Source organism: Pongo abelii, chromosome 21 (assembly GCF_028885655.2).
Source record: "Pongo abelii isolate AG06213 chromosome 21, NHGRI_mPonAbe1-v2.0_pri, whole genome shotgun sequence".
NCBI lineage: Eukaryota > Metazoa > Chordata > Mammalia > Primates > Hominidae > Pongo > Pongo abelii.
In genome coordinates this window covers 51,906,356-51,932,136 of record NC_072006.2, presented here as the reverse complement: position 1 = coordinate 51,932,136, position 25,781 = coordinate 51,906,356, and the positions used below count along the sequence as shown (strand labels likewise).

The window sequence follows — 25,781 nt, the reverse complement described above, 5'->3', positions numbered from 1 at the left end:
CTGGTATCCATGAATGTAGTGATATAACACAAGTACTAGGAGAGACACACACAGGCATTCTTGTATGTGGCTTCATGAATGTGTACACATGCACACACGCGCACACACACACAAATATACACTCTCCTACTTCCATGTTAATGCAACCTACCTGATTGACAAGTTCAGGGATGCCCAAAGCTCTGTCAATTTCTTCCAGGCCTGTGGCATCTGTGTTGCTGAGAAGAGTGTGCAGCTGGTCCAATAATGCTCTTTCGTCACTCTGGCCTTCCAGGTTGGAAGGTGGCCCAACAAGATCATCCAGGGAATTCCTAAGAAGAGGCCTAGAAAAAGACTTGCAATCAATTTCAATGATGCATTTTTTTTTTTCTAAGAGTAATAGATCACAGCAACCATGCATAGTATTTTTAATGAACAGTAACTCAAATGCTACAAACACAAGTAATAAACCAAGTGGTAAAAAAGAGTGGATGGCATCAATTTAAGGCCCACAATTTAGAAATTCCACCAGGCCACTTTAGACCACCATATACAGCTTAAACCCCCAATCCCACCACCAAATTGTAACTGCCAAACCCTAGGCATTTGAGGTATAGCAGAAATGGGGGCCAGGGGAGGGTAGGGAAGGATGGGAGAAGATACTCCTCACGAAAACAATGAAGGAGGTAATAATTATAATACTTGAAAATTAGATAAATCAAAAGAGTAAAAGGAAGGATAGAAATGTTGAGCTATGGCCGGGCGCAGTGGCTCACGCCTGTAATCCCAGCACTTTGGGAGGCCGAGGCGGGCGGATCACGAGGTCAGGAGATCGAGCCCACCCTGTAAATGGTGAAACCCCGTCTCTACTAAAAATACAAAAAATTAGCCAGGCGTGGTGGTGGGTGCCTGTAGTCCCAGCTACTCGGGAGGCTGAGGCGGGAGTGGCATGAACCCCAGGAGGCGGAGCTTGCAGTGATCCGAGATGGCGCCACTGCACTCCAGGCTGGGAGAGAGAGCGAGACTCTGTCTCAAAAAAAAAAAAAAAAAAAGAAAAAGAAAGAAAGAGAAGGGAGCCAGGCGTGCTGGCTGACACCTGTAATCCCAGAACTTTGGGAGGCAGAGGTGGGCAGATTGCTTGAGCCCAGGAGATCCTTGAGCCGAGATTGCACCACTGCACTCCAGCCTGGGCAACAGAGCAAGACTCCGTCTCAAAAAAAAATAAATAAATAAATGTTGAGCTATCACTGACGTGAGTCTGGAGAAATACCAAAATCACTTTGTCACACTTGGCCCACAGAGCTCATATTGGCAAGTGTAACACAAACCCCATACACCCACAGCAAGTTGCCTCAGTTCTCCAACACATACAAGGGCATGAAGTTAAACATTTATCCTGCCTCAGAAAAGTTCTGTTAACTTGAAACTATTTGCTCTCTACTGAGTAGAGAAGCATTCAAATAAATTCATATAGAGTAGACAAGCATTCAAATAAATTCATATAGTTACATCACTGTCTGCTCAATAGATCAGTTCATTTTTATTTTCCTTGCTTAACTTACTGTAGAATTCCTGTTAGAGCTGACATTGACAGTGACCTCTTGCATGCAAGTAAATTACTAAGCTAAATAAAAATGAAATACAATCTACAATTTTTTTTTTTTTTTTTTTTGGAGACAGAGTCTCGCTCTGTTGCCCAAGCTGGGGTGCACTGGCATAATCTCAGCTCACTGCAAGCTCCGCCTCCCGGGTTCGCGCCATTCTCCTGCCTCAGCCTCCTGAATAGCTGGGACTACAGGCACCCGCCACCACGCCCAGCTAATTTTTTTTTTTAATTTTTTTTTATTTTTAGTAGAGACGGGTTTCACCTTGTTAGCCAGGATAGTCTCGATCTCCTGACCTCATGATCCGCCCGCCTCAGCCTCCCAAACTGCTGGGATTACAGGCATGAGCCACCACACTGGGCCTACAATCTTTATTTTATGAAAAATTTTAAAGATGCTATATAGTTATTTCACTATCATCACTGAAATGTTTAAAATAATTTTAGAAAACAATTAGCCAATCCTTAAAATAATTTTCTCAATAGGCAAAAGGTCGTTGGGGGAAAAAAAAAAGTTTTTAAAAAAAGTTTAATTTTCTGGAAAAACTGAGGCTAACCCTCTGAAGAACATTTATAAAACCACTAGAAACATGTACTTATCTTTTTTCCCCTCCTCATGGGACTAGAGAGACAATCATCTCACAGAGAGGCTCTCAGAGGTTTGGCCACTGAATGGCCCTAATGGCTGGACAACATGGTTGTATCTCCTCCCTCTCCTGTGAATGCCACACGCACTGCTTACTGCCTCAGCCTCATTTTTACACAGAGTTACATGAGAAATGCCCAGCTGGCAACCCAGTACCTCAATTACAGGGAATTCTCATTCTCTTTCACGTTTGCTTCTGTGCTCCAACTCTTTTCTAAACTACCCAATGCTGAGATTTCCTACAGAGTCACAAAATAATGCCCCACCTATTTTGAGTGCCATGAGGAACTTGTTCCATGGACAACATGCCATCGGGCCAGGAACCCAGTTGGTTAGATGATGCTGCTTGGCCATAGGGATTAGCCCCCATTCCCATGGGGATTTCACCAGGCCCTGGGGGAGCAAAAAGAAAGCACAAATTCTCAAGTAAGAGCAAAAATTATCCTGAAACATCTAACTTTCTTTTTTCATGAAGGGGGGGAGGGGGGACACTTACTCATTTGAAGCATCTGCTGCTGCTGTTGCTGCGGCTGCAATATTGGTCTCGCACCTGGTATGCTATTAGACCGAAGAGGCAACGTGGGAATAGAGCCACCCAGTGCAGGTCTGGGTAAAGAAGTATTATAATCTCCTCCTGGTCTTCCCATGGAGTTTGAATTCATTGGTTCCATTCTGCCGGCCTTTGAGTTTGGTAAGCCCCAGTCTCCTGAGGAAGGAGTCTGAGTCCCAGTCACATTTCTGTTTGGTCCCCCTAAAACAGGTAGCCATACTTAGGTCTTTTCCATATTATAATGAAATCCTTCTTATACCATATAAGTACAGCCATTATACACAACATCAGCCTTGACAAAACAGTACTTTGTCATGGTAAGAAAAGGGCTGGCCAACTGTGGAGACATAGGCCACTATTCTCATGTATTCAACAGGTTGGAAAATGTCATAGACCAAAAGACTCTAAGAGTTTACATAACCAAGACATAGAATAAAAGAAGGATATTCATGGAAGAAACACACTAACATTATTCAAAAAGTTATTATTTACTCCCAATTATTTAGATGGCTTTAAGTATTTTAAATATGCTTTTCCCAAAATAATCATACATACTAATTAGAAATAACATACCCACGCTTGAGCCATAATTTTCCTGACTATCCATCATTCTTGGATTCCCACCCAACATGGGTTGCTTTGGTAACATGGGGAAAGCACTGATATTTTTTACTGGAAGACTTGAGCCAACAGAAACAGGGCTATCCAGAGACACTGCTCGGTTATATGGAGGACGAATAGACTGCACAGTCTGTGGACTTTTCAAACCTGTTGAAAACACAATACAAAAATATTTCTTGGTGATTTAATACATAAGTAATCAAGTACAAAACACAAATACCACCACTCCCCACCCAAGAATGTCTTTCTTACAAAAACAAACACTGTCTTCCTTTACAAAATAAGTACTAGCCCTCACCCACCACCGCCACCCCCCGCCCCCCTGCTGGCCAAAAAAAGGTCTCATATTCCAAATAAAGTAGAAACAACAATCTCCATGTCGGCTGAAGTACTGAGAACTCTTCTGTAGCCTGATATGGTCACTGATACTCTGCGCTTCACTTAATATTGAAAAATTCACAAATGTTCCAAGCTCCTGAAGGTTCTTGCATATTTGTACTTGAGTATACTGTTTATAATTTTAACAATCAACTTAACCAGATAAGTTGCCTTCTGATCGAAAAGAAATAAAATGTAAAATCTCCTTCTAACCTTCTTTTTTTCCTTTTTTCCCCCCCTACTCTTAGTTGATCTATCCATTCTAGTTTAGGAAATAATGCTACTGAAAATGAATAATGACCATTGTGAGTAACTGTGAATGTTGCCTTTTCGATTGATACACACAATATATCTTTGTTTTTCTGTCTGTTTGTTTGAGACAGAGTCTCACTCTGTCACCCAGGCTGGAGTGCAGTGGCACGATCTTGGCTCACTGCAACCTTCGCCTCACAGGTTCAAGCAATTCTCATGCCTTAGCTTCCCGAGTAGCTGGGACCACAGGTGTGAGCCACCACACCCGGCCTACCTTTGTTAAATTGATGAAGTAAACACACAGCAACAGGAGAGGGGCTAGATAAGAACCAGCAAACACCAAAGAAGAAAACTATCTTAATTAAATGACAAGATTCTGTTAAAACACCAATGGACAGGTTTTAATCTAGAGTCTGAGTTGCTCTTTAATCCAATTCTCTGTGGCTAAGAAAAATATATGCCCTAGTACCTACAGTACTCACCTGGAATAATCAAAGATGAACATTTTTCTGTAAGTGCCATGATTACTGGCATATTAGTTAGAAGTCGGAAATTTATTTAATTTTTAAAAAACAGGAAAATGTTCAAAAAGCTTTCTAAAGCACATACAATATAAATCAGTATAGAAAACAGAGGCAGAATATATGTTCTGAAGTTATAAATGCTATTTATATCCTGGTCTTAGTGTAAGAGTGTTTACAGGTATGCAGAAAAGTTTCAAAGGCAGCAAAAAAAAAAACAACCTAGTTCATTCTTACCCAGAGAATTAGTTCCTTGAAACACCTGTTGCTTAGTCCCCAGATGACTACTATTTGAGGATATGGAATTATTGTAAAAGTCAGAACTATTCAGATCACCAAGAATAGCATCTAGATTATCCAAGTCTCCAGATCCCTGAAAATAAAGTTTTAAAAATTAACCTGTATACATTACCAGACACACGGGTATAACATACCCATCAGAAAAAATGATACATGAAATAGAAGCAAGTAAAATACAAAAACTACCTACAATGAGAATGCCCACCTTAAAGGCCAGTTTATTATGACCCCCATCTCTAATCTTCCTCCTCTGAGATTAAATCACTACATTTGGTCCTTTCAAAGGGGCATTTTTTAAATTTACACAAGACATTTAATTCTCAAACTGTAGAATATTTTGCAGGTAACAGTCACTAGCAGTGCATTGATAATTAGCTAACAGATATCTGCATCTATACATACCTTCTGAAAATAAGTGTGATTAATAATAAAAGGAGCAAGCTGGGATGTTCATAGGCATGCTCTAAAAAGGGCTTCAGTCAATAAATTTGGTGAACAGTAGGTTAAGCCCACATCCTAACTTTAAGCCTTTCATTTGCTCAAGTGCATATTAATATATCCTATAAGTTTGAAAAATGCTTATACAGAATGTCATCTTGTGCATGAAACTTGATTTTACCTTAAAATAAAAATTATGCTGCTTAATACAAGTTTTTTTTTCCTGATTACTTCTACCATTCTCTTAATGACCCAATCTGCCCATTCCAGCAATAAACACCTCCATGAAAAAATTTCATATTGGCTACTAAAGAGTTATAGTCACATCTTAAAACATACACATCTGTTATTTCTAAATTACATCATAATTTTACTGACACCCAAAATAATTATAAAGAAATGACAGCTAAAGATTTAACTTTCTTTAAACCTAAAATGGAAGAATTTTTATATCACATTATCTAACACCGAAAAATGATGAAATATGAGCTGAAATATACAGAAAACAAATTACCTCTTCACTTGTCTCTGTCTTAATTTTAGGGTCTTTCTCTTGACTTGAGCTAGGAATGGTGGAGCTGGTGCACTGACTCATTTTATTATCCACTCCTTCCACTTGGGGCTGTAGTTCTTTAGAGAGTGCATCACTAGGATCATCCCTGTCCAGCAGGTATCTAAGAAGTGCATTATTCTCCTTCTTCTTAGGACTTAGCTGCTCCTGCTTGACAACATTACTGTCCCCACAAGAAGTTATACTGCTGGTGTCTTTCCCAGTGGCTTCTGCAGTAATCTTGGCTACTTCAGCTGGTGAATTCCCATTCTGCAGCAACTTGTGCAAAATCCGGTGCTTCTCTTGTAACAGTGACCCATGCATATTGGATGTAGAGGATACTCCTCCAGATGTAGAGGAGGAGACTCCAGAGGGGCTGGTGACACTAACAGAAGATTCTTTACAACTTGAATCTAGGGGGGAGTTGGTCAAGGAGGAATGACCCCGGTCATCAGAAGAACAGGTAAGTAACTGCAGTAATTTTTTATGACCTTTGCTTTCCAAAGGACCCCTTTGATTCTCTGCCCCCTCAACACTGCTCTCCTTACTTTCTTTGTCACTGAGGTGATCTCTGCTATTTGACTGACACATTGAACTCTCCACTGGATTCTGGTCACAATAAAAGCCCAGAGGACTCTTGGAATCCTGACTGCTTACTTTACTTGGTTGGGTAATATTCATATTGGGAGAGTTATCCAATTTGGGGCCTGGTGATGACAGAGTAGATAAAAGGGAAGTCCCCACACCCTCACTGATGGCTTGTAGAGCACTGAGAGAGCTGCTGGAAAAGCTGTGGTTCCCAGTATTGCCAGAAGATGCCATGGGAGAGTGCACACCTGAATTTGAAAAAAATTTAAGAAAAGAATTAGACTACCCGACACTGTAACAAAATACAACTTAATTCTTCAAAGTTTCTATTACAAAATAGATTAACTTTACAAGAATTACAGTAGTATGGAAAGAATAATTACTTAAAAAGAAAAAAAATAAAAGGAAATGTCAACACAAATACCTGCAACAGGAGAAAACTGATGTGAGGCTATCTTTGGACTCCCACGATTACGAGGCGAAATCATGATATTCTGCTGGTTTGGGGCAAGACCAGGACTCCCATGTGGGGGGCTACTCATGTTGAGCCCATAGTTGTTGTTCTGGTAGGAAGATGGTGATTGCATGCCTGGCCCAGGGGTCAATGAAGCTATGTTACTGGAACCCCCGTACCTAGCTCCACTCATCTGCCCTGTGGTGCTAGGGTCTGCCAAGCCATAGGCCCTGCTGCTCGGCATCTGTAAGCCTTGGTTTGGCGACATACTCATGCCGCCAACCGAACTGTTGCATCCAGCCATAGGTGGTCTAATCCCTTGTCCAACAGGATTCGGGTTTGGTCTATATCCATTCTGTTCTCTGCAAAACAAACATCAAACTTTTACTAAAAAATTCTAAGCATGCATGAAAGCCTTTAATCAGATTTAAAATAAAATAAAATTTTAAAAAACCAGCCAGCTACGGGGCTAACACCTATATTCCCAGCACTTTGGGAAGTTGAGGCAGGAGGATCACTTGAGCTCAGGAGTTTGAAACCAACCTGGGCAACACAGCAAGATCATGTCTCTACAAAAAAATTTAAAAATTGGCCAGGCATAGTGACACACATCTGTAGTCCTAGCTACTCAGGAGGCTGCGGTGGGAGGATTGCCTGAGCCCAGGAGGAGTTCGAGGTTGCAGTGAGCTGTGATGGCACTACTGCACACCAGCCTGGGTGACAGATCAAGACCCTGTCTCTGTTAAAAAAAAAAAAAAAGAAGAAGAAGAAGAAAGAAAGGAAGGGAGAGAGAAGGAGAGGGAATAATGGGATGAATTAACTACCCAGGAACTTAACTTTTTAGGCAGTATTCCAATACCTAGTGACAGTTCCAATCTACATATCGATCAATTATTTACCTAGTAACATATTTTTAAGTAAGCCACAGAATCTATGAGTGACACCACTGTAGTATTATGAAAGACCAACAGCTATGTTAACTGGAGTTTCAGGTGGGCTTTATTAGAATTGCCACATTATCTAGGGCTTCACCTGGAGGTACCTGCAAATTACTCAAGATAATTAATGGGTGAATATCCTTCCCTTCATGTATTTCTTATTTGCCACTATCAACCCAGACAGTAACTACCTTTATTCTTGAAGTTTACCCTCAAATTTTAAATGCAGTCCCCAAAGCAATATACATCATCAGAAATGAATGGTAAGACATGTAATCAGATTTTATGTGCTCTTTTATCCACCCATTAGCCTTCCCATCACCTAGCTTTCCTGTAAAGTATTTAATAAATAATCACTTTCACATAAAAATACAACCTTAAACATATCATAATCCAGGAATCTAAACTCATTTCATCAAACCCAATAACCTTCCTAAATTTTGTCTCATTTTGTCCCTTCCCTTTTTACTTTAATAATAAAGCATTTTGAGAACACTGCTGCATTTCGTATTAGAATACACAGTAATCTATCATTACCTCTGAAGGAAGTGGGTTGAGACAAAGCCATGTCGATCATTTGTTACAGGATTTCGGAAGAGTTTGCTTTTTGTCTGTGCAGTCACTATAGTTCCATCAGCCAACGAGAATCGATATACTGGGGTTTCTGCATGGCCATTAAGATAAGCTGTTGGGGAAAATATCCCATCACTGGTAACTACAGTCAGCAAAACAAATATATATAGGAGGGGACAGGGAGGAAATATACTTCAAGTACATTTCTAAAAATCCACGGAAAGACTGGATCTGCACCAAAATCATCAACAGGGTAAAATAAGAACACTCAGGAATCATTTTCCTACCCCTCGCCAACAAAACAGCAACTACAGTCATGTGCATACCAAACATAATGACAAACAAGATCAAGAATCAACCCCAAAACCAGGTATGGTGGTGTGTACCTGCAGTCTCGGCTACTCAGAAGCTGAGGCAGAAGGGTCAATTAAACCCAGAAGTTCGAGTCCAGCCTGGGCAAGATAGCAAGGCCCTGTCTCTAAAGAATAAAATGATAAGAAGAATCAACCCCAAAATTTTTTACCTTCTTGATAGTGACGTTTCTGGGACCATGACTGCCCATCATTTAGACTAAAAAATCTCTGAATACACCTTCGGATTATATCTTCAAAGCCAGGCCTCATGGAGGATCTCAGTGAATTTGTATCTATATTGACAACCTTTCCTATTAAACAGAAAAGGAAAAAAAGACTTATATCCAGCCCACAAGTATTTACTGGCTGCCTACACATGGCTTAGCACTGGAGAATAAAATAAAAGATATTAAATCTTTGTTCCACCTTCTCTGATCCAAATTTCTACTATATCCAGAGCTTTTCTCCTTAAGACATAGCACCACACGATTCTCACTACATGTTCTGCTAAGGAGTATAATAATACATTTGGTCTTTGTCAGATTTCTAGCACAGAGCCCCTATCCAAAATCCTCAGAATTTCCTGAGTAATAAAAGTATTTTCAAGTTATTCATAAAGAGCCCCTTTGGAACACACCTCAATTTATGCTAATGAGGTGACTTAGGGTGGGGTCTCTAGATCACCTCAGGATGGAGCTGGTAATCAGAAAAACCAAGTAATTAAAGGATTGGAACTTTCTGTTAGTAGTTCCATCTACTAACCTCCAGGAATGGGGCATGAGGGAGGAAGGAGAGACTGGTGATTAAATTCTATAAAAAACTCTTGGCCTAGCACGGTGCCTCACGCCTGTAATCCCAGCACTTTGGGAGGCCAAGGCAGGCGGATCACGAGATCAAGATATCGAGACCATCCTGGCCAACATGGTGAAACCCCATCTCTAGTAAAAATACAAAAATTAGCTGGGCGTGGGGGCATGTGCCTGTAGTCCCAGCTACTCGGGAGGGTGAGGCAGGAGAATCACTTGAACCTGGCAGGCAGAGGTTGCAGTGAGCCGAGATCATGCCACTGCACTCCAGCCTGGCAACAGAATGAGACTCCATCTCAAAAAAAAAAAAAAAAAACCTCTTGGGCCAGCAACAGTGGCTCACGTCTGTAATCCCAGCACTTTGGGAGGCCGAGGCAGGCAGATCACAAGGTCAAGAGTTCGAGACCAGCCTGGTCAACATGGTGAAACCCCATCTCTACTAAGAATACAAAACTTAGCTGGGCGTGGTGGCACGTACCTGTAATCCCAGCTACTTGGGAGGCTGAGGCAGGAGAATTGCTTGAACCCGGGAGGCAGAGGTTACAGTGAGCTGAGATCGTGCCACTGCACTCCAGCCTAGGCAACAGAGCAAGACTCTATCTCCAATTAAAAAAAAAAAAAACTCTTGAACAAGAGATTTGATGAGCTTCCAAAGGATGAACATATTAAGGTGCTGGGAAGGCTATAAGCCCAGAGAGGGCATGGAACCTCCAAACCTCATCCCTACCCCCTAATACCTTGTCCTATACATTTCTCCCATTGAGATATTCCTGAGTTGTATCCTTCGTAAGAAACCAGTAAACCTGAGTAAAGCATTTCCGGATTTCTTGAGCCATTCTAGCAAATCATCAAACCTAAGGAGAGGATCAGAAGCCCAATTTATAGCCAGTCAGTCAGAAGTGCAGAAGGCCAGGACTTACAACTGGCATCTGAAGTGAAGTACAGGCAGTCTTGTGGGACTGAACCCTTAAACTTGTAAGATCTAATGCTAAACCCAGGTAGAAACTGTCCAAACTAAAATTGTAGGGCACCCAGCTTATGTCAGACAGAGCACTGGTTAGTGTAGAAAAAAATACATCTGGGGTCAGAAGTGGTGTGGCAGTGTAGAAAAACAGTGTTTTCCCAAATGCTGTACAGAATATATATCACACAAACTCCTTTTACTTTCTGAATGTACTGAATATACATGTCCAGATAATCTTAAGTTCATTTTCGTGTAAAGGGAAAAAATAACGCCTACGAGGAAAGTTGTTTGTCCAAAGAGATTCTGTCCCTACAACTATAAGCAAGAGAAAATACCTGCTTAAAGTAAGCCAGCAGGGACAATTCTTTGCATCTGAGAGATGATCACATTTTTGTACACTTAATACCTAAACTTGGAGGGCTAACCAAATACTCATTTCTACAATGCTGGAAGCTTCTGACAACTTTTGCTTAATATCAAATACAATGGAGACACCAAATATACATACTCAAAAATACTATCAAATTAAAGAAGGTTTCATGACAACAGATGGTCCTTAAAAAATGTCTAGGCCTTTTCACTCTAAGCAGCACTAGGGTGGTTGGCAAAAGCAAGTGCCTTACAAAAAGTGGCAGAACGGGAGCAAAGAAGAAAGTAGTTAATCCATTTCCTAAAAAAGACTGATATGATGTGAAAGCACCAGCTATGTTTAATTGGTAATAAACTAGTCAAAAGGGCTCAAAGAACCAAAACTGCATCTGATGGCCTCAAGAACTGTGTTTTTGAAATGAACCTTGTTGATCTGCATAATGATGAAACTGCCCTTAGAAAATTCAGACTAATTACTGAGGATATCCAGGTCAAAAACTATGTGACCAGCTTCCATGGCTGGTCTTGGATCAGCTTTCAGGCCTTTTCTATGTCTTTGAATGCAGACAGAATGATCCAAGCCATAATAACTGGTCACACAGTTTTTGACCTGGACATCCTCAGTAATCTTTTCTGTGACAAAATATGCTCCATGGTTAAACATGGCAGACTTCATATGAAGCTCCTGCTGATGTCAAGATTGCCAATAGTTATCTGTTTTGTGTAGGTTTTACTAAGAAATGCAATAATCAGATTTGGGCAATCTCTTATGCTCAGCACCAGCAGATATGCCAAATCCCAATGATGATGGAAGTCGTGACCCAAAAGGTACAGACAAATAACTTGAAAGAAGTGGGCAATAAATTGACTCCAGACAAATTAGGAAAGACATAGAAAAGGCTTGCCCAGGCCAGGCGCGGTGGCTCACGCCTGTAATCCCAACACTTTGGGAGGCCGAGGTGGGTGGATCATGAGGTCAGGAGTTTGAGACCATCCTGGCTAACATGGTGAAACCCCATCTCTACTAAAAATACAAAAAATTAGCCGAGTGTGGTGGCACGTACCTGTAGTCCCAGCAACTCGGGAGGCTGAGGCAGGAGAATGGTTTGAACCTGGGAGGCAGAGGTTGCAGTGAGCCGAGATCTCGCCACTGCACTCCAGCCTGGGCAACAGAGCGAGACTCCATCTCAAAAAAAAAAAAAGTCTTGCCCATGTATTTATCCTTTCTATGACATATTCATTAGAAAATATACTGAAGAAAACCAAGTTTGGTTTGGGAAAACTCATGGGGCTTCATAGTGAAAGGTAATTCTGCAAAAGCTACTGGAGATTTAAAAGGCACTAATATTGAATAAGCTGACAAAAATAAACCACCAGTCCAATAATCTGTTTAAAATTCAGAATTTTAATGGTGACCAAAAATCTTATTAGTAGCAGGGGGAGACTAGGGAAAAGGGATAAACGCATTCTGGGAAAGAGTAAATACCTGTGCACTCGTGCCCAAAATAGAGATGATTTGTCCTCAACCACCTCCCCTGAGTTTAGCCCTGGGCCACATGACAAATACAAAACAGATGTCCATAAAAAGTTTATTAAATGAAACACATCAGGGACAGAAGATAAAACATCTCCAGAGGTCAAAATAAGTATTGTGTTGAGTGCAATAAGCCTCCTATAAAATAAGAGACAGCCACTGGAAGCCATTAACTATAACTACGGTAAGTAGGGTCTCAGTTTTAAATGATGTTAATCACACAAAGCATTTGATCTTTCTTGCTTGGCAATTTTTTTCTCCATCATGTCCTGTTTTCTTTCATGCTTGGTAATTTCTAACTTTTATAATAAACATGTATCACTTTTATATACTGATGAGATAATTTTCAAAGATGCTACTTGCTAAACTGCTTAAAGATATTTTATTTAGTATTTTCAGTAACAAATGTAAAACATGGCTATTCAAGTAGAAAATTAACACTGCCAAATCATAAGAGGTGCAGAGAAAGACCCACTCTAAAAGGATAAAATAATATATAACAATTGCTGTCACTAGGTTTATCTGAGGGGAGTTAATACAGAGAAAATGTTCAAATATAAAGCAACATGCAGCCGGGCATGGTGGCTCATGCCTGTACCTGTAATCCCAGCACTTTGGGAGGCTGAGGCAGGCGGATTACCTGAGGTCAGGAGTTTGAGACCAGCCTGACCAACATGGTGAAACCCTGTCTCTACTAAAAATACAAAAAATTAGCCAGGCGTGGTGATGGGCGCCTGTAATTTCAGCTACTCGGGAGGCTGAGGCAGGAGAATCACTTGAACCCAGGAGGCAGAGGTTGCAGTGAGCCGAGATCATGTCATTGCACTCCAGCCTGGGCACGACAGAGCAAAACTCTGTCTCAAAAAAAAAAAAAAAAAAAGTAATATCCATCAGCGTAAACAAGATTGTACTTTGAATTGTCAAAATAATCCTTTGCTACTTTTTAATTGTGAAAATTAATCTAAAAAATCCTGAAGATGGGTTACTGATGGCATAAAATGGTTGAATGACTGCAAAAATAGCAATATTTCTTTAAAAATATTCTGCATTATGTATATTATACATACATATTACAAACACACACATACATGTGTAATAGCGATAGCTATGTTTTATGTATACCTACTCCATTTTTATATCACTTGTTAAAGGTCCACATTGTAAAATTAGTGTTACACAAAGCAAAAAATACAGGTTAAGTCAGGCAGACTCAGCTATAAATTTTCTTATTAGCCATGATCTTGGACAATAACCCAATCTCTGTCACCAAGCTCTGTTTCTTTATCTCTGAAATAGGGCATACATGACAAACTCGTGGCATCCCCATTTACACTTAGGTGACCATAAGAGTAACCCTGAAGGTAAATAAAAATAATATTGCCACAGTGTTTAATTTCATTAATGCATCTTATCAACCACAATGTCTTTAATTTTTTATTTCTATGATTAAAAAATGGCACACCAAGACTGAAACTCAGGTTGACATCAAGAATTACTCCCGGCCAAGGACAGTGGCTCACAACTGTAATCCCAGCACTTTGGGAGGCTGAGGCAGGCGCATCACTTGAGGTCAAGAGTTCAAGACCAGCCTGGACAACATGGTGAAACCCCGTCTCTACTAAAAATATAAAAATTAGCTGGGCATGGTGGCACCTGCCTGTAGTCCAAACTGTTTGGGAGGCTGTGGCAGGAAAATCACTTGAACCCAAGAAGTGGAGGTTGCAGTGAGCCGAGATCGCACCATTGCACTCCATCCTGGGCAACAGAGCAAGACTCCGTCTCAAAAAAAAAAAAAAAAAAAAAAGGAATTACTCCCAATAATTCTCATTAAATTACTTGTAATTTTTTTAAACATGTTTCTTTATGACAAATGGGCTTGAAGTTAAAGAAATACTAAATTCTGACACAAAATGCAATTTGGAGAGAAAACCAGGTGCCCCTAAATTTGTTTTTTTAATTTATTTGGTGGATTTAAAAATGCCAAACATACCCAACTCAAATGCCAAGAATTTTAGTGAAATTCTTTTAAGGTTGCATAAGCAACATGAAAAATGATACACATAAAGCACTCATTACAGTAGGTATACATTTCTATGATAGTACAGATTAAAAATAGTAACATTTACAAAAATTTCCAAAATAAAAATGTACGTATACACAGAGAGAGAGAGAGAGAGAAAGAGTTTTTACCTGAAAGATCATGTCTGGTAATAAAGCTCTCAGGGTTTGATGGAAATGCTCTTTCTCCTGTAGTAATGCGGCGTGCCACACAGATCATACAAGATTGCAAATCTACAATAAAAAATTCACCCTGGTAAGGATTATACTTAACTTTTGGATATATATGTTCAATAGGCAAGCAAGGACATGGAATTCAGTAAGAAGGGTTACAATACAAGTTTCAAAACTCCAAGTATGGCCGCTATTTGTTTCATGAACATCACAAACATATGATAGCTCTTACCTTCCCCTTCCTCCATCATAGCTCGTGGCTGAGACAGGGCAAAGCACTGCATTGTTTCATATCTCTGGCGCATTTCAGGACTGGCGTTTATGTCTTCCAGAATATCATGTGGTGTCTTCATCAACATACGGCAATTAAATGTATGGCTTTTTTGTCTTTGGGTCTCATTTGTCCAGGAAACTCCATTAACTTTGGAAAACAAATTGAAATGACATTTTAAAAAGCTGGTAACTCATTCTATGACCATCATCAAGAATTCAAGCTGCATTTTCTCATTATGCATGTTTTCCATAGTTATATCTATACTAACATTTCAGGCTGGCAATATACAAAACATGTGAATAATTTCAACTTTAACAGAAATCTCACTGCATATTTTGTAACTATATGCCTCTTAAAATGTATACCAAATTTTTAATTCAGTGACTCCATATGTGAAAATTTTGCTATTAAATCACATGCCTTTCTACCCTCATTTGATCACTTGACTTCCTAAAAGATACATTCAATTTTCTAAGAAATGGTCAAGGAAAAAAATTTAACCTATTTAGAAAATACACATTAAAAGCCTACCTGTAGATTTTGGTAAATTTTTAAGAAAATCCTTTCTGTCTTCTTCATGTAAGATATTGTAAACACTTGTGTTAACCAGGTCCTCTTGCTTATATTGCAGGTATTGTGTGACATTTTCTGATACAAATACAATGCTTCCGTCTCGATTCACCACAAACAGGAAACCATCCAATGCCTAAAATAGGATTATGTTAATACAGGCTGTTATGGACTGAATTGTATCCTCCTCCCTCTAATTCTTAAATTGAAACTCTAACCATCAATGTAACTGTATTTGGAAACAAGACCTTCAAGGAGGTAATTAAAGATAAATGAGGTCATAACGGTGGGGACCCTAATCCAATATGACTGGTATCCTATAAGGGGAGAGAAAGACACCAGAAATGTGCACGCAGAGAAAAAGGCCATGGGAGAACACAGTGACAAGCCAAGGAGAATCCAATCCTGCTGACACCTTGATCCTGCACTTCCAGCCACCAACACTGTAAGAAATAAATTTATTTGGTTTCACCTACCAAGTCTGTGGTATTTTGTTATGGTAGTATCAGCAAACAGCAGCCATAGTAGTAAGTAGAATGTGTAAAAACTACTGCTGACTTAATTACTGCAAACAACTATAAGCCACCATTACTACTAACATTAGCACCATTACTACAGGCCTTACTGGGGGGAAAAAAAGAAGAAGAATTGGGGGTGGGGGAGTGTGTACATAAATATGTTCAGCATGAAATCTGAATTAATGTCTAACCTAATTTTTAAAGAATTATATCTTTAAAGGAGCTTTTAAAAATGAGAAAAGCATCCTTAGCTCTTCCCATTTTTCCATTTGATGCCAAGTCAAGCTACAGAAACTGCTCTACTATTCCTTAATGAGAATTTACAAAGAGGAATTTCAAAACTGATCAACTAAAAGTAGTTGGAACAAACTACCTGAAACAAAAAGAAGTTGACAAGACAAGTTAACTTTATGAAGGGCTTCAGCCCCTAAACAAATACAATGCACATTTTTAAGTCTTAACAATTCCTAAAGAATATAAAACCATAGCATGCCATGTGATCAATCATGCAAAAATTCACCAAAAATGTCTGAGCTGAAACGTACGTCATCATACCCCAGTATCTGTGTAAGATTGGTTCCAAGACCTCCCAAAGATAGCAAAATCTGAGGATGCTCAAGTCTCCGATATAAAATGGTGTATTTGCCTATAGCCTATGCATATATTCCAATATACTTTAAATCATCTCTAGATTAGTTATAATACCTAATACAATGTAAGTGCTATGTAAATAGTCATCACACTGAGGTATTTTTTATTGTTTTAACATTATTTTTTATTTCTTCCCCAGCCTCCAAATCTGTGGTGCAAAACCCATGGATATGAAGGGCCATTTGTACCCAAATATCTCTGTGAAATTACAGGCTACCTTTCCTTTCCTGCTTGCTTATATTTTTATGTTTGTATAATGTGTGGTTTCTCAGTTTGCAACTATATTTTTACTAGGGGGGCAAGGCTTCCTGAATTATGTATATTGTAAATATAAGAGCATTTTACCATCATATTCAGAATACTGAACTGTCTCAAAGAAAAAAATGTTTTCTTTTTGTTCTCATTTCCTAACCAAAATTTCATCGATTTTTTATAACTTTATAATAAACCAAATGGCAACACAGCCTACTGGACAGTTAAAATCTTTATACTTGCCTGAAGTAAAAGCGGTCCTAAGGAGTCTTTATCAATAACTCCCTGCCCTGTAGAAGATACATCGGCTTTTTGAACATCATCATCATTGGAAATAGTTTTTCCTGAAAAGACAGAAGGCAGTATAACGAATAACACACTATCAGTTATAGATTAAATCACCTTCGAATAGTCCCCAGAAGAGACGTAAAGATACACATGCACATGCCCATACATACATACAAAACATTTCCTCATAAGAGAATGATACTACAATATTATAACATCAAAACTAAACTTCATAGTTACCCAGGAAGCCAGAAGATACCTAAATCATTTCACTACTAAATGTACTATCCCACAGCTTCCTGAAAAGGAATTACCAAATAACAGGGAATTGTCTGTTAACCGTCTCTAAAGAGCATAAGCTGGAGGCCTGGCGCGGTGGCTCACGCCTGTAATCCCAGCACTCTGGGAGGCTGAGGCGGGTGGATCACCTGAGGTCAGGAGTTTGAGACCAGCCTGGCCAACATGGCAAAGCCCCGTCTCTACTAAAAATCCAAAACTTAGCTGGGCGTGGTGGCAGGTGCCTGTAATCCTAGCTACTCGGGAGGCTGAGGCAGGAGAATCTCTTGAACCCAGGAGGTGGAGGTTGTGGTGAGCTGAGATCGCACCACTGCACTCCAGCCCGAGAGACAAAGCGAGACACCGTCTCAAAATAAATAAATACATAAATAACAAAAAGCACAGCTGGTCAACACATTTGTCTATTCCCATACTTGCTAGCCTCCATCAGTTGTAGTCTCTACCCAAACAAAGGAGCAAAAAGGCAAATATAGCAACAAGTTCCTTCTAAAGCAGGGGTCCCCGACCCCCAGACCACAGACAAGTATCAGTCTGTGGCCTGTTAGGAATGGGGCTGCACAGCAGGAGGTCAGCAGTAGGCAAGTGAGCAAAGTTTCATCTGTATTAACAACAGCCCCTCCCCATCACTCACATTACCACCTGAGTTCTACATCCTGTCAGCTCAGAAGTAGCATTAGATTCTCACAGGTGTGCAAATCCTAATGTGAACTCCACATGCGAGGAATCTAGGTTGTGTGCTCCTTATGATTCTCTAATGCCTGATGATCTGTCAGTTTCTCCCATTACCCCCAGATGGACCCATCTAGCTGCAGGAAAACAAGCTCAGGGCTCCCACTGATTTCTATATTATGGTGAGTTGTATAATTATTTCATTATATGTTACAATGTAATCATAATAGAAATAAAGTGCACCACAAATGTAATGTGCTTGAATCATCCTGAAACCATCCCCTCTACCAGGTCCATGGAAAAACTGGCTTCCACAAAACCAGTCCCTGGTGCCAAAAAGGTTGGGAACCACCACTGTTCAAAAAGACATGAGTGTTTTTATTACCTTGCTCTTTTATTTGACGTATCTGTCTTACTGTTTCCTTTAAAATCGCACATTTATCTGGTTTGACATTGAAATTGTCAATATCACTAAGATTGGCAGATATCAGCTCAGCCAATTCTTCAATATATTTACTTTCCTGCTCCCGTCTCCGCTTTTCACCACTGCAGGTGAGACTAAGGGAAAAGGGGGTAGAAAGGGGGGAAAAGAGACATAATATACATATCACAAAAAAGCTGTTAGCAGAATCAGCCCCTATACAACACTATTACACTATTACTATTTCCCCCCCACCACCGAGACAGAGTTTCGCTCTTGTTGCCCAGGCTGGAGTACAATGGTGCGACTTTGGCTCAATGCAACCTCCACCTCCCAGATTCAGGCAATTCTCCTGACTCAGCCTCCCCAGTAGCTGGGATTACAGGCATGCGCCACCACGCCTGGCTAATTTTTGCATTTTTAGTTGAGACGAGGTTTCACCATGTTGGTCAGGCTGGTCTTGAACTCCTGACCTCAGGTAATCCACCCGCCCTGGCCTCCCAGAGTGCTGAGATTACAGGCATGAGCCACTACACCCGGCCTATTATTTTCATATGTAAACAAACTAAACTCAGCCAATATAAACTATCAAAGATGCTGTCTTGGAGAAGTAGTACAACATAATAGAGATTCATGTAAACCTAAATTCAGTTCCATCTTTGTCAGCTAGGTTGCCTTGGGCAGAGTTAGCTTCAGTTACTTCATCTAGAAAATACGAATAAATCATCTTTACTTTTTAGAGATAATAAAACAACTAACAAATAAGAACAAAAACAGTGGTAGCTACTTACTAATGATGAAGTTTTATTCATTGTAGATTGATATTTTTCAACTATCACATTAAACTTCAATTGACACTGACTTTGGCAAATACTTTAAAAGCTATAGAGTAGTGTTGTATAGATTACATTATTTTATTTCTAATTTTTAAGCTTCTCATTTCACTTGGTAAAAAAAGGATGCAACCTCACAAATGACAAAATATCAACTTATAACCCATTCTTAAAAGATAGCAAGGATTCTTACTTATATAACTGTCAGGCCTCTGAGCCCAAGCCTGCACGTATACATCCAGATGGTCTGAAGCAACTGAAGATCCACAAAAGAAGTGAAAATATGTGCCACATTTTCTACACCATGGAATACTATGCAGCCATAAAAAATGATGAGTTCATGTCCTTTGTAGGGACATGGATGAAATTGGAAATCATCATTCTCAGTAAACTATTGCAAGAACAAAAAACCAAACACCGCATATTCTCACTCATAGGTGGGAAGTGAACAATGAGAACACATGGACACAGGAAGGGGAACATCACACTCTGGGGACAGTTGTGGGGTGGGGGGAGGGGGGAGGGATAGCATTGGGAGATATACCTAAAGTATAATAATAATAAATAAAAAGAAAAAGAAAAAGAAGTGAAAATAGCCTTAACTGATGACATTCCACCACTGTGATTTGTTTCTGCCCCACCCTAACTTGATCAATGTACTTTGTAATCTCCCCCACCCTTAAGAAGGTTCTTTATAATTCTTCCCACCCTTGAGAATGTACTTTGTGAGATCTAACCCCGCCCGTAAAACACTGCTCCTAACTCACTGTCTATCCCAAAACCTGTAAGAACTAATGATAATCCCACCACCCTTTGCTGACTCTCTTTTCGGACTCAGCCTGCCTGCACCCAGGTGAAATAAACAGCCTTGTTGCTCACACAAAGTCTGGTGGTCTCTTCACACGGATGCGCGTAACATAACCTCGGTCATCAATTCGTAACTCCTACCCCTCCTTCCATTCAGAAATTCTTATAGTACCGCGAATTGTTAATATTCTACCTTCTATCTGAATCAGCAATAAAAAAAAACTTCTATTACATCAAAAAGACGTCCATCTCATCAGTAACACTATTTACCACGAAGTGAAACCACCAAAAAATCTAACCAGAGAATGTAAATGGCAAGAAGTTAAAATGTTATCCTTAAACAAAAGCAGAGGGAGGGGAACAAGTGTGGTAAAGCACCAGGAAATAAGTCACCTACCCTTGTCCTGGAGTATCACATGGCAATTTGCGTTTTCGTGAATCAGTGGCCAGTGGATCCAAGTTTTCTCCTAATCCACTCATCTTGAATATACATCAGCAACTAAGACAGAATAATTAGAAATAAGATAAGTATATTAAAAAATATACATGACTCTATGAAAGTGTTATATGACTGAATGACTGCATCTTTTAATTCAGAACTACTTTCTCTAAACAGATAATTCTCAATATTCTTTTTCATAAATGACTATACTGAAAACCTCAGATTTCATATTCTAATATGAATTATGCAGAATGTATGTACAACTCCATGACAGAAATGTTCCTCAAGTCCTACTAAAAATGTGTATCTTGCAGGGCACGGTAGCTCATGCCTGTAGTCCCAGCACTTTGGGAGGTCGAGGCAGGTGGATCACCTGAGGTCAGGAGTTTGAGACCAGCCTGACCAACATGGTGAAACCCTGTCTGGCCAACATGGTGAAACCCTGTCTGGCCAACATGGTGAAACCCTGTCTCTACTAAAAATAAAAAATTAGCCGGCCATGGTGGCAGGTGCCTGTAATCCTAGTTATTTGGGAGGCTGAGGCAGGAGAATCACTTGAACCGAGGGGTAGACATTGCAGTGAGCCAAGATGGCACCACTGTACTCCAGCCTGGGTGACAAGAGCAAGACTCCGTCTCAGAAAAAAAAAAAAAAAAAAAAATTTGACTGATGGAAAAATAGTATGCTTTGGTTAAAATTTCATTGATGAAGAAGATAAATGTAGAGTACTTCTGGTTGAGAAAGATGAGCAGGTGTTAATAGTAACAATTTAAGACATCCACTAAGCACTCATTTGCTAAGAATTTTATCTATACTAAACTCTTGTTTAAAATGAGACGATCACTGTTGTAAAGAATTACATGTCAACCAAAGAAGCTCTATGATTCTAAACTATTTTTTATATATTAAAATGCATCTTGCATTTCAACTAAACTGAGACGTATGCTGTAGGACATAAATTTCCACTAGGTGGCAGAATGCTACCAGGAAGGAAGACAGATTTATAAAAATGAAAAAATTCATTCAAGATGCTGATCAAACTTCAAATGTGTAGCTTTAAAAAAAAAATCAAAAGCAAAAATAAATAAGTAAAAATTTAAAAAAATCACATGATCATAATATAAATCAGAAAATCTAGATTGCGACATTGTCTTCACAGATGCACTAAATATGTATTAAATTACCAAGAAAATTCATTCTATAACTTTCGTTGTAAAATGGAAAGGCTAAAAAGCTGAGATGATTTAAGTATTTGTTTTTTTCCCCATGACAAGTTTAAATGAAGGACAGAAAAAGACTTAAAAAACCTTTATTAGTAGTGGCTCACTATTATTAGTAGTGGCACAGTCAGATCACACAATCTCAGGGGTATTGTATTTTCAAACGTGTCAATGTCACAAAAGACAAAGAAAGTCTGTAAACAGTCCAGATTTTAAAGGAAGCTATAAGAACATGACAACTAAATGCAATATTTGATCCTAGACTGAATCCTGTGCTGGAGGTAAGAAAATGCTATAAAGAATATTATTGGATCAACTGACAAAATTGGAATATGGACAATAGACATAAAAGTATGTTGTCAATATTAATACACTTAAGTTGATAAATGAACTACAGTTATTTAAGAGACCAATATTCTTAGTATAATATTTGGGGTAAGAGGCTATTACATATGCAAATTATCCTCAGATGGTTAAGAAAAATTGCATATATAATGAGTGAGTGAATAAACCTGGGAACGGGGACAGGCAGGGCAAGGATGAGGAAGGGAGTTGACACTAGGTGAATCCTGACCCAGGGCGGGAGATAAACTTAAAAACTCTTTGTACTATTTTCTTGTAACCTTGCTTTAAGTTTAAAATTATCCTCAACTAAAAGAGTTTTAAACTTAAAGGTATGTTCAGTTTTAATTTTCCAATTTTCATATTTAAAAAGAGTAGCTCAAATAATCCCAGTGCTTTGGGAGGCTCAGGCAGTTTGAGTTTGAGGCACTTGAGTTTGAGACCAATCTGTGCAACACAGTAACACCCTGTCTCTACAAAATTTTTTAAAAAATAAGCCAGGCATCATGGTGCACACCTACAGCATTAACTACTTAGGAATAAAACAGGAAGACTGCTTGAGCCCAGGAGTTTGAGGCTGCAGTGAGTTATGATCACACCAATGCACTCCAGACTGGGTGACCGAGTGAGACTGTCTCTCAAAAACAATAATAATAATAAATTAAATAATTAAAAAGAGCCATGTGCAGTGGCTCACGCCTGTAATCCCACCACTTTGTGAGGCCGAAGCCGGTGAATCACAAGGCCAGGAGTTCGAGACCAGCCTGACCAATATGGCAAAACCCTGTCTCTACTAAAAGTACAAAAATTAGCTGGGCGTGGTGGCAGGTGCCTGTAGTCCCAGCTACTTCGGAGGCTGAGGCAGGAGAATCGCGTGAACCTGGGAGGTGGAGGTTGCAGTGAGCTGAGATCCTGCCACTGCACTCCAGCCTGGGTAACAGAGTGCGACTCCATCTCAAAAAAAAAAAAAAAAAAAAAAAAAAAATTAAAAAGAATAGTGATTCCATTCCTTAAGTACAAAAATAGAATAATTCTTGCTATGTCTCTATAATTGGTTTTATATTTGTTTCATTCAAAGGTGATTTTTAAATTGAATGGCAAACTATCCATTGAGTAATAACTTTTTTTTTTTTTTTTAAAGACACGGTCTTACTGTGTCGCCCAGGCTAAAGTGCAGTGGCACAATCTCAGCTCACTGTAACCTCAGCTTCCCAGGCTCAAGCAATCCTCCTGCCTCAGTATCCCAAGTAGCTGGGACAACAGGTGAGCACCACCACACCCAGCTAATTTTTGTATTTTTTGGAGAGACAGGGTCTCACCATGTTGCCCAGGCTGGAATTGAACTCCTGGGTTCAAGTTATCTGCCTGCCTCAGCCTCCCAAAGTGCTGGGATTACAGGCATGACCCACCACACCCAGCCTACATTCCTTTATTTTAAATATGTAATTTATTCCACATTCTAGATATTATTTCCTTACTTTGGCTTTTGTTTGTAAGCTGAATCCCTGAAACAAATGGAGAAACTACTCCATGGATAACAGCACTTCTTTAATTTGAAAGATAAAATTTTGCCTATATTCTCAATATTATTTCCTTCATTTGTTATTAAATATAAGTTGAATACTCAGTAAGGAGTAAGGGGCCTATCACATAATAAGTGGTCAATATATGTCTTGAATAAATATAAAAGCAACATTCAACCTACTGAATCACAGTTTAGAAATTTCCTTTATTCTGATCTATAACAATCATTCAATGCAATCCTACTGCATTAAACTTTTTAAATATTTACTTCTACAGTTGATATACAGTGTTATAATTCTGACAGCATAAATTAAATCAATAGAAAAACTAAGCCATGACAATCTCTTAATATGCAAAAAAATTAATAAGCACAAATATCAGTTTAAACCAGAAATGCAGATCATTTAAGTCAATGTTTATGTGCATATAATGAAACCTAAATATGTCTACCTATGTCCATAGACACATGCAGCTTTTTCTCTTGATCTCACAAAACAAGCTACACTGTACACATAAGTCTGTGCAATCTTCCTGCTACCAAACTTACTCCTTCAGAGTCCAACTTAATTATCCAAAAAGGTACTAAGGGAAGGCCAGGCATGGTGCCTCATGCATGTAATCCCAGCACTTTGGGAGGCCAAGGTGGGCGGATCACCTGAGGTTGGGAGTTCGAGACCAGCCTGACCAACATGGAGAAACTCCATCTCTACTAAAAATACAAAGTTAGCCAGGCATGGTGGTGCATGTCTGTAATTCCATCTACTCAGGAGGCTGAGACAGGAGAATTGCTTGAACCTGGGAGATGGAGGTTGCAGTAAGCCAAGATTGGGCCATTGGCACTCCAGCCTAGGCAGCAAGAGTGAATTCTGTCTCAAAAAAAAAAAAAAAAAAAACTAAGAGAAAATAATAACTTAAAATCATGAAAAAGGTGTTTACCCGAACATAAAGGTATAATTATTTAAGATATAAAATATTTCTATCTTATTTTTTGTTGCTTTTGAGACAAGAGTCTCACTCTGTCACCCAGGCTGGAGTGCAGTGGCACCATCTCAGTTCACTGCAACCTCCGCCTCCCGGGTTCAAACGATTCTCTTGCCTCAGCCTCCCGAGTAGCTGGGATTATAGGTGTGTGCCACCACGCCTGGCTAATTTTTGTATTTTCAATAGAGACAGGGTTTCACCATGTTGGCCAGGCTGGTCTTGAACTCCTGATCTGCCCGCGTCAGCCTCCCAAAGCACTGCAATTACAGGCATGAGCCACCATGTCCAATCTCTATCTTGGTTTTTTAGGAACAGGTTGGATAGATTTGTAGTTCTTAATTAGACATGGACAAACCTTAGGTATATTTACTGTACAACTGTGTAAGACACCACAATGTCTAAGAGTAAATGACAATTGTTTTATAACAAAAAGCAAAGTAGAGCAAAAATCTCCTGAATTTCATTAAACTAAAGAAAATGTTTAACATGAGAAATAAAAAAGCATTTCTGGTCCCCAAAATAATAATTTCAATATATACAATAATATAATTCCTGAGCACAAATGACTATGACAAACCCTTCAGGTACAGTTTTCTATTTGGTATTAATCTTAGCTATAAACAAAAAATCAAAAATGGCATTTGTTTTAGTTGCCACGCCTGTTGTCTCCTTCTCACTGGGAGGATATGTTATTTTGGTAGATTAAGATATAAAAGGTAAATGCCTAGCCTAGCACAGACACACTAGATCTAGATCACTTTCAGTCAACAGTCAAGAATGAAGATGAGAGAGGGGAATAAGGCATGTACAAAGACCATGAAGTTCTTAACCGGTAAGAAACATGGATCAGTAACTACCTGAGACTAGCTTACATTTTTACATCTTAAATTACAACCCATCTAGTTTGGAGAATATATGCAGTTGATAAAAGCCATCTTCAAAGGGGAAACAATATAGCACAACAGTCTCACAATAAGTTTGATTGTAAGAACAGTCCAGGCCAGGCACGGTGGCTCCCAGCATTTTGGGAGGCCAAGGCGGAT

The 25,781-nt window shown here is 39.4% G+C and overlaps 1 protein-coding gene across 14 annotated transcripts in view; it reads right to left on the bottom strand.

Moving 5' to 3' along the window:
* Positions 1-25,781, bottom strand: part of NCOA3 (nuclear receptor coactivator 3) — a 157,124-nt gene that overhangs the window by 14,302 nt on the left and 117,041 nt on the right. For 12 of the 14 annotated variants that reach the window (XM_024238611.3, XM_024238613.3, XM_024238609.3 and 9 more), the window contains 15 exons: positions 20,627-20,728; positions 18,554-18,726; positions 17,158-17,258; positions 15,455-15,629; positions 14,882-15,070; positions 14,608-14,709; positions 8,915-9,055; positions 8,356-8,503; positions 6,851-7,242; positions 5,803-6,674; positions 4,788-4,923; positions 3,352-3,546; positions 2,725-2,979; positions 2,495-2,621; positions 152-323 (listed from right to left, as the gene is read on the bottom strand). In XM_024238611.3, coding sequence (XP_024094379.2) covers positions 152-323; positions 2,495-2,621; positions 2,725-2,979; positions 3,352-3,546; positions 4,788-4,923; positions 5,803-6,674; positions 6,851-7,242; positions 8,356-8,503; positions 8,915-9,055; positions 14,608-14,709; positions 14,882-15,070; positions 15,455-15,629; positions 17,158-17,258; positions 18,554-18,726; positions 20,627-20,709 — 3,261 coding nt within the window. In that variant the 5' untranslated portion in view covers positions 20,710-20,728. The remainder of the gene's footprint in view (positions 1-151; positions 324-2,494; positions 2,622-2,724; positions 2,980-3,351; positions 3,547-4,787; positions 4,924-5,802; positions 6,675-6,850; positions 7,243-8,355; positions 8,504-8,914; positions 9,056-14,607; positions 14,710-14,881; positions 15,071-15,454; positions 15,630-17,157; positions 17,259-18,553; positions 18,727-20,626; positions 20,729-25,781) is intronic. The other 2 variants (XM_063720554.1, XM_054541870.2) reach the window with 1 other exon arrangement.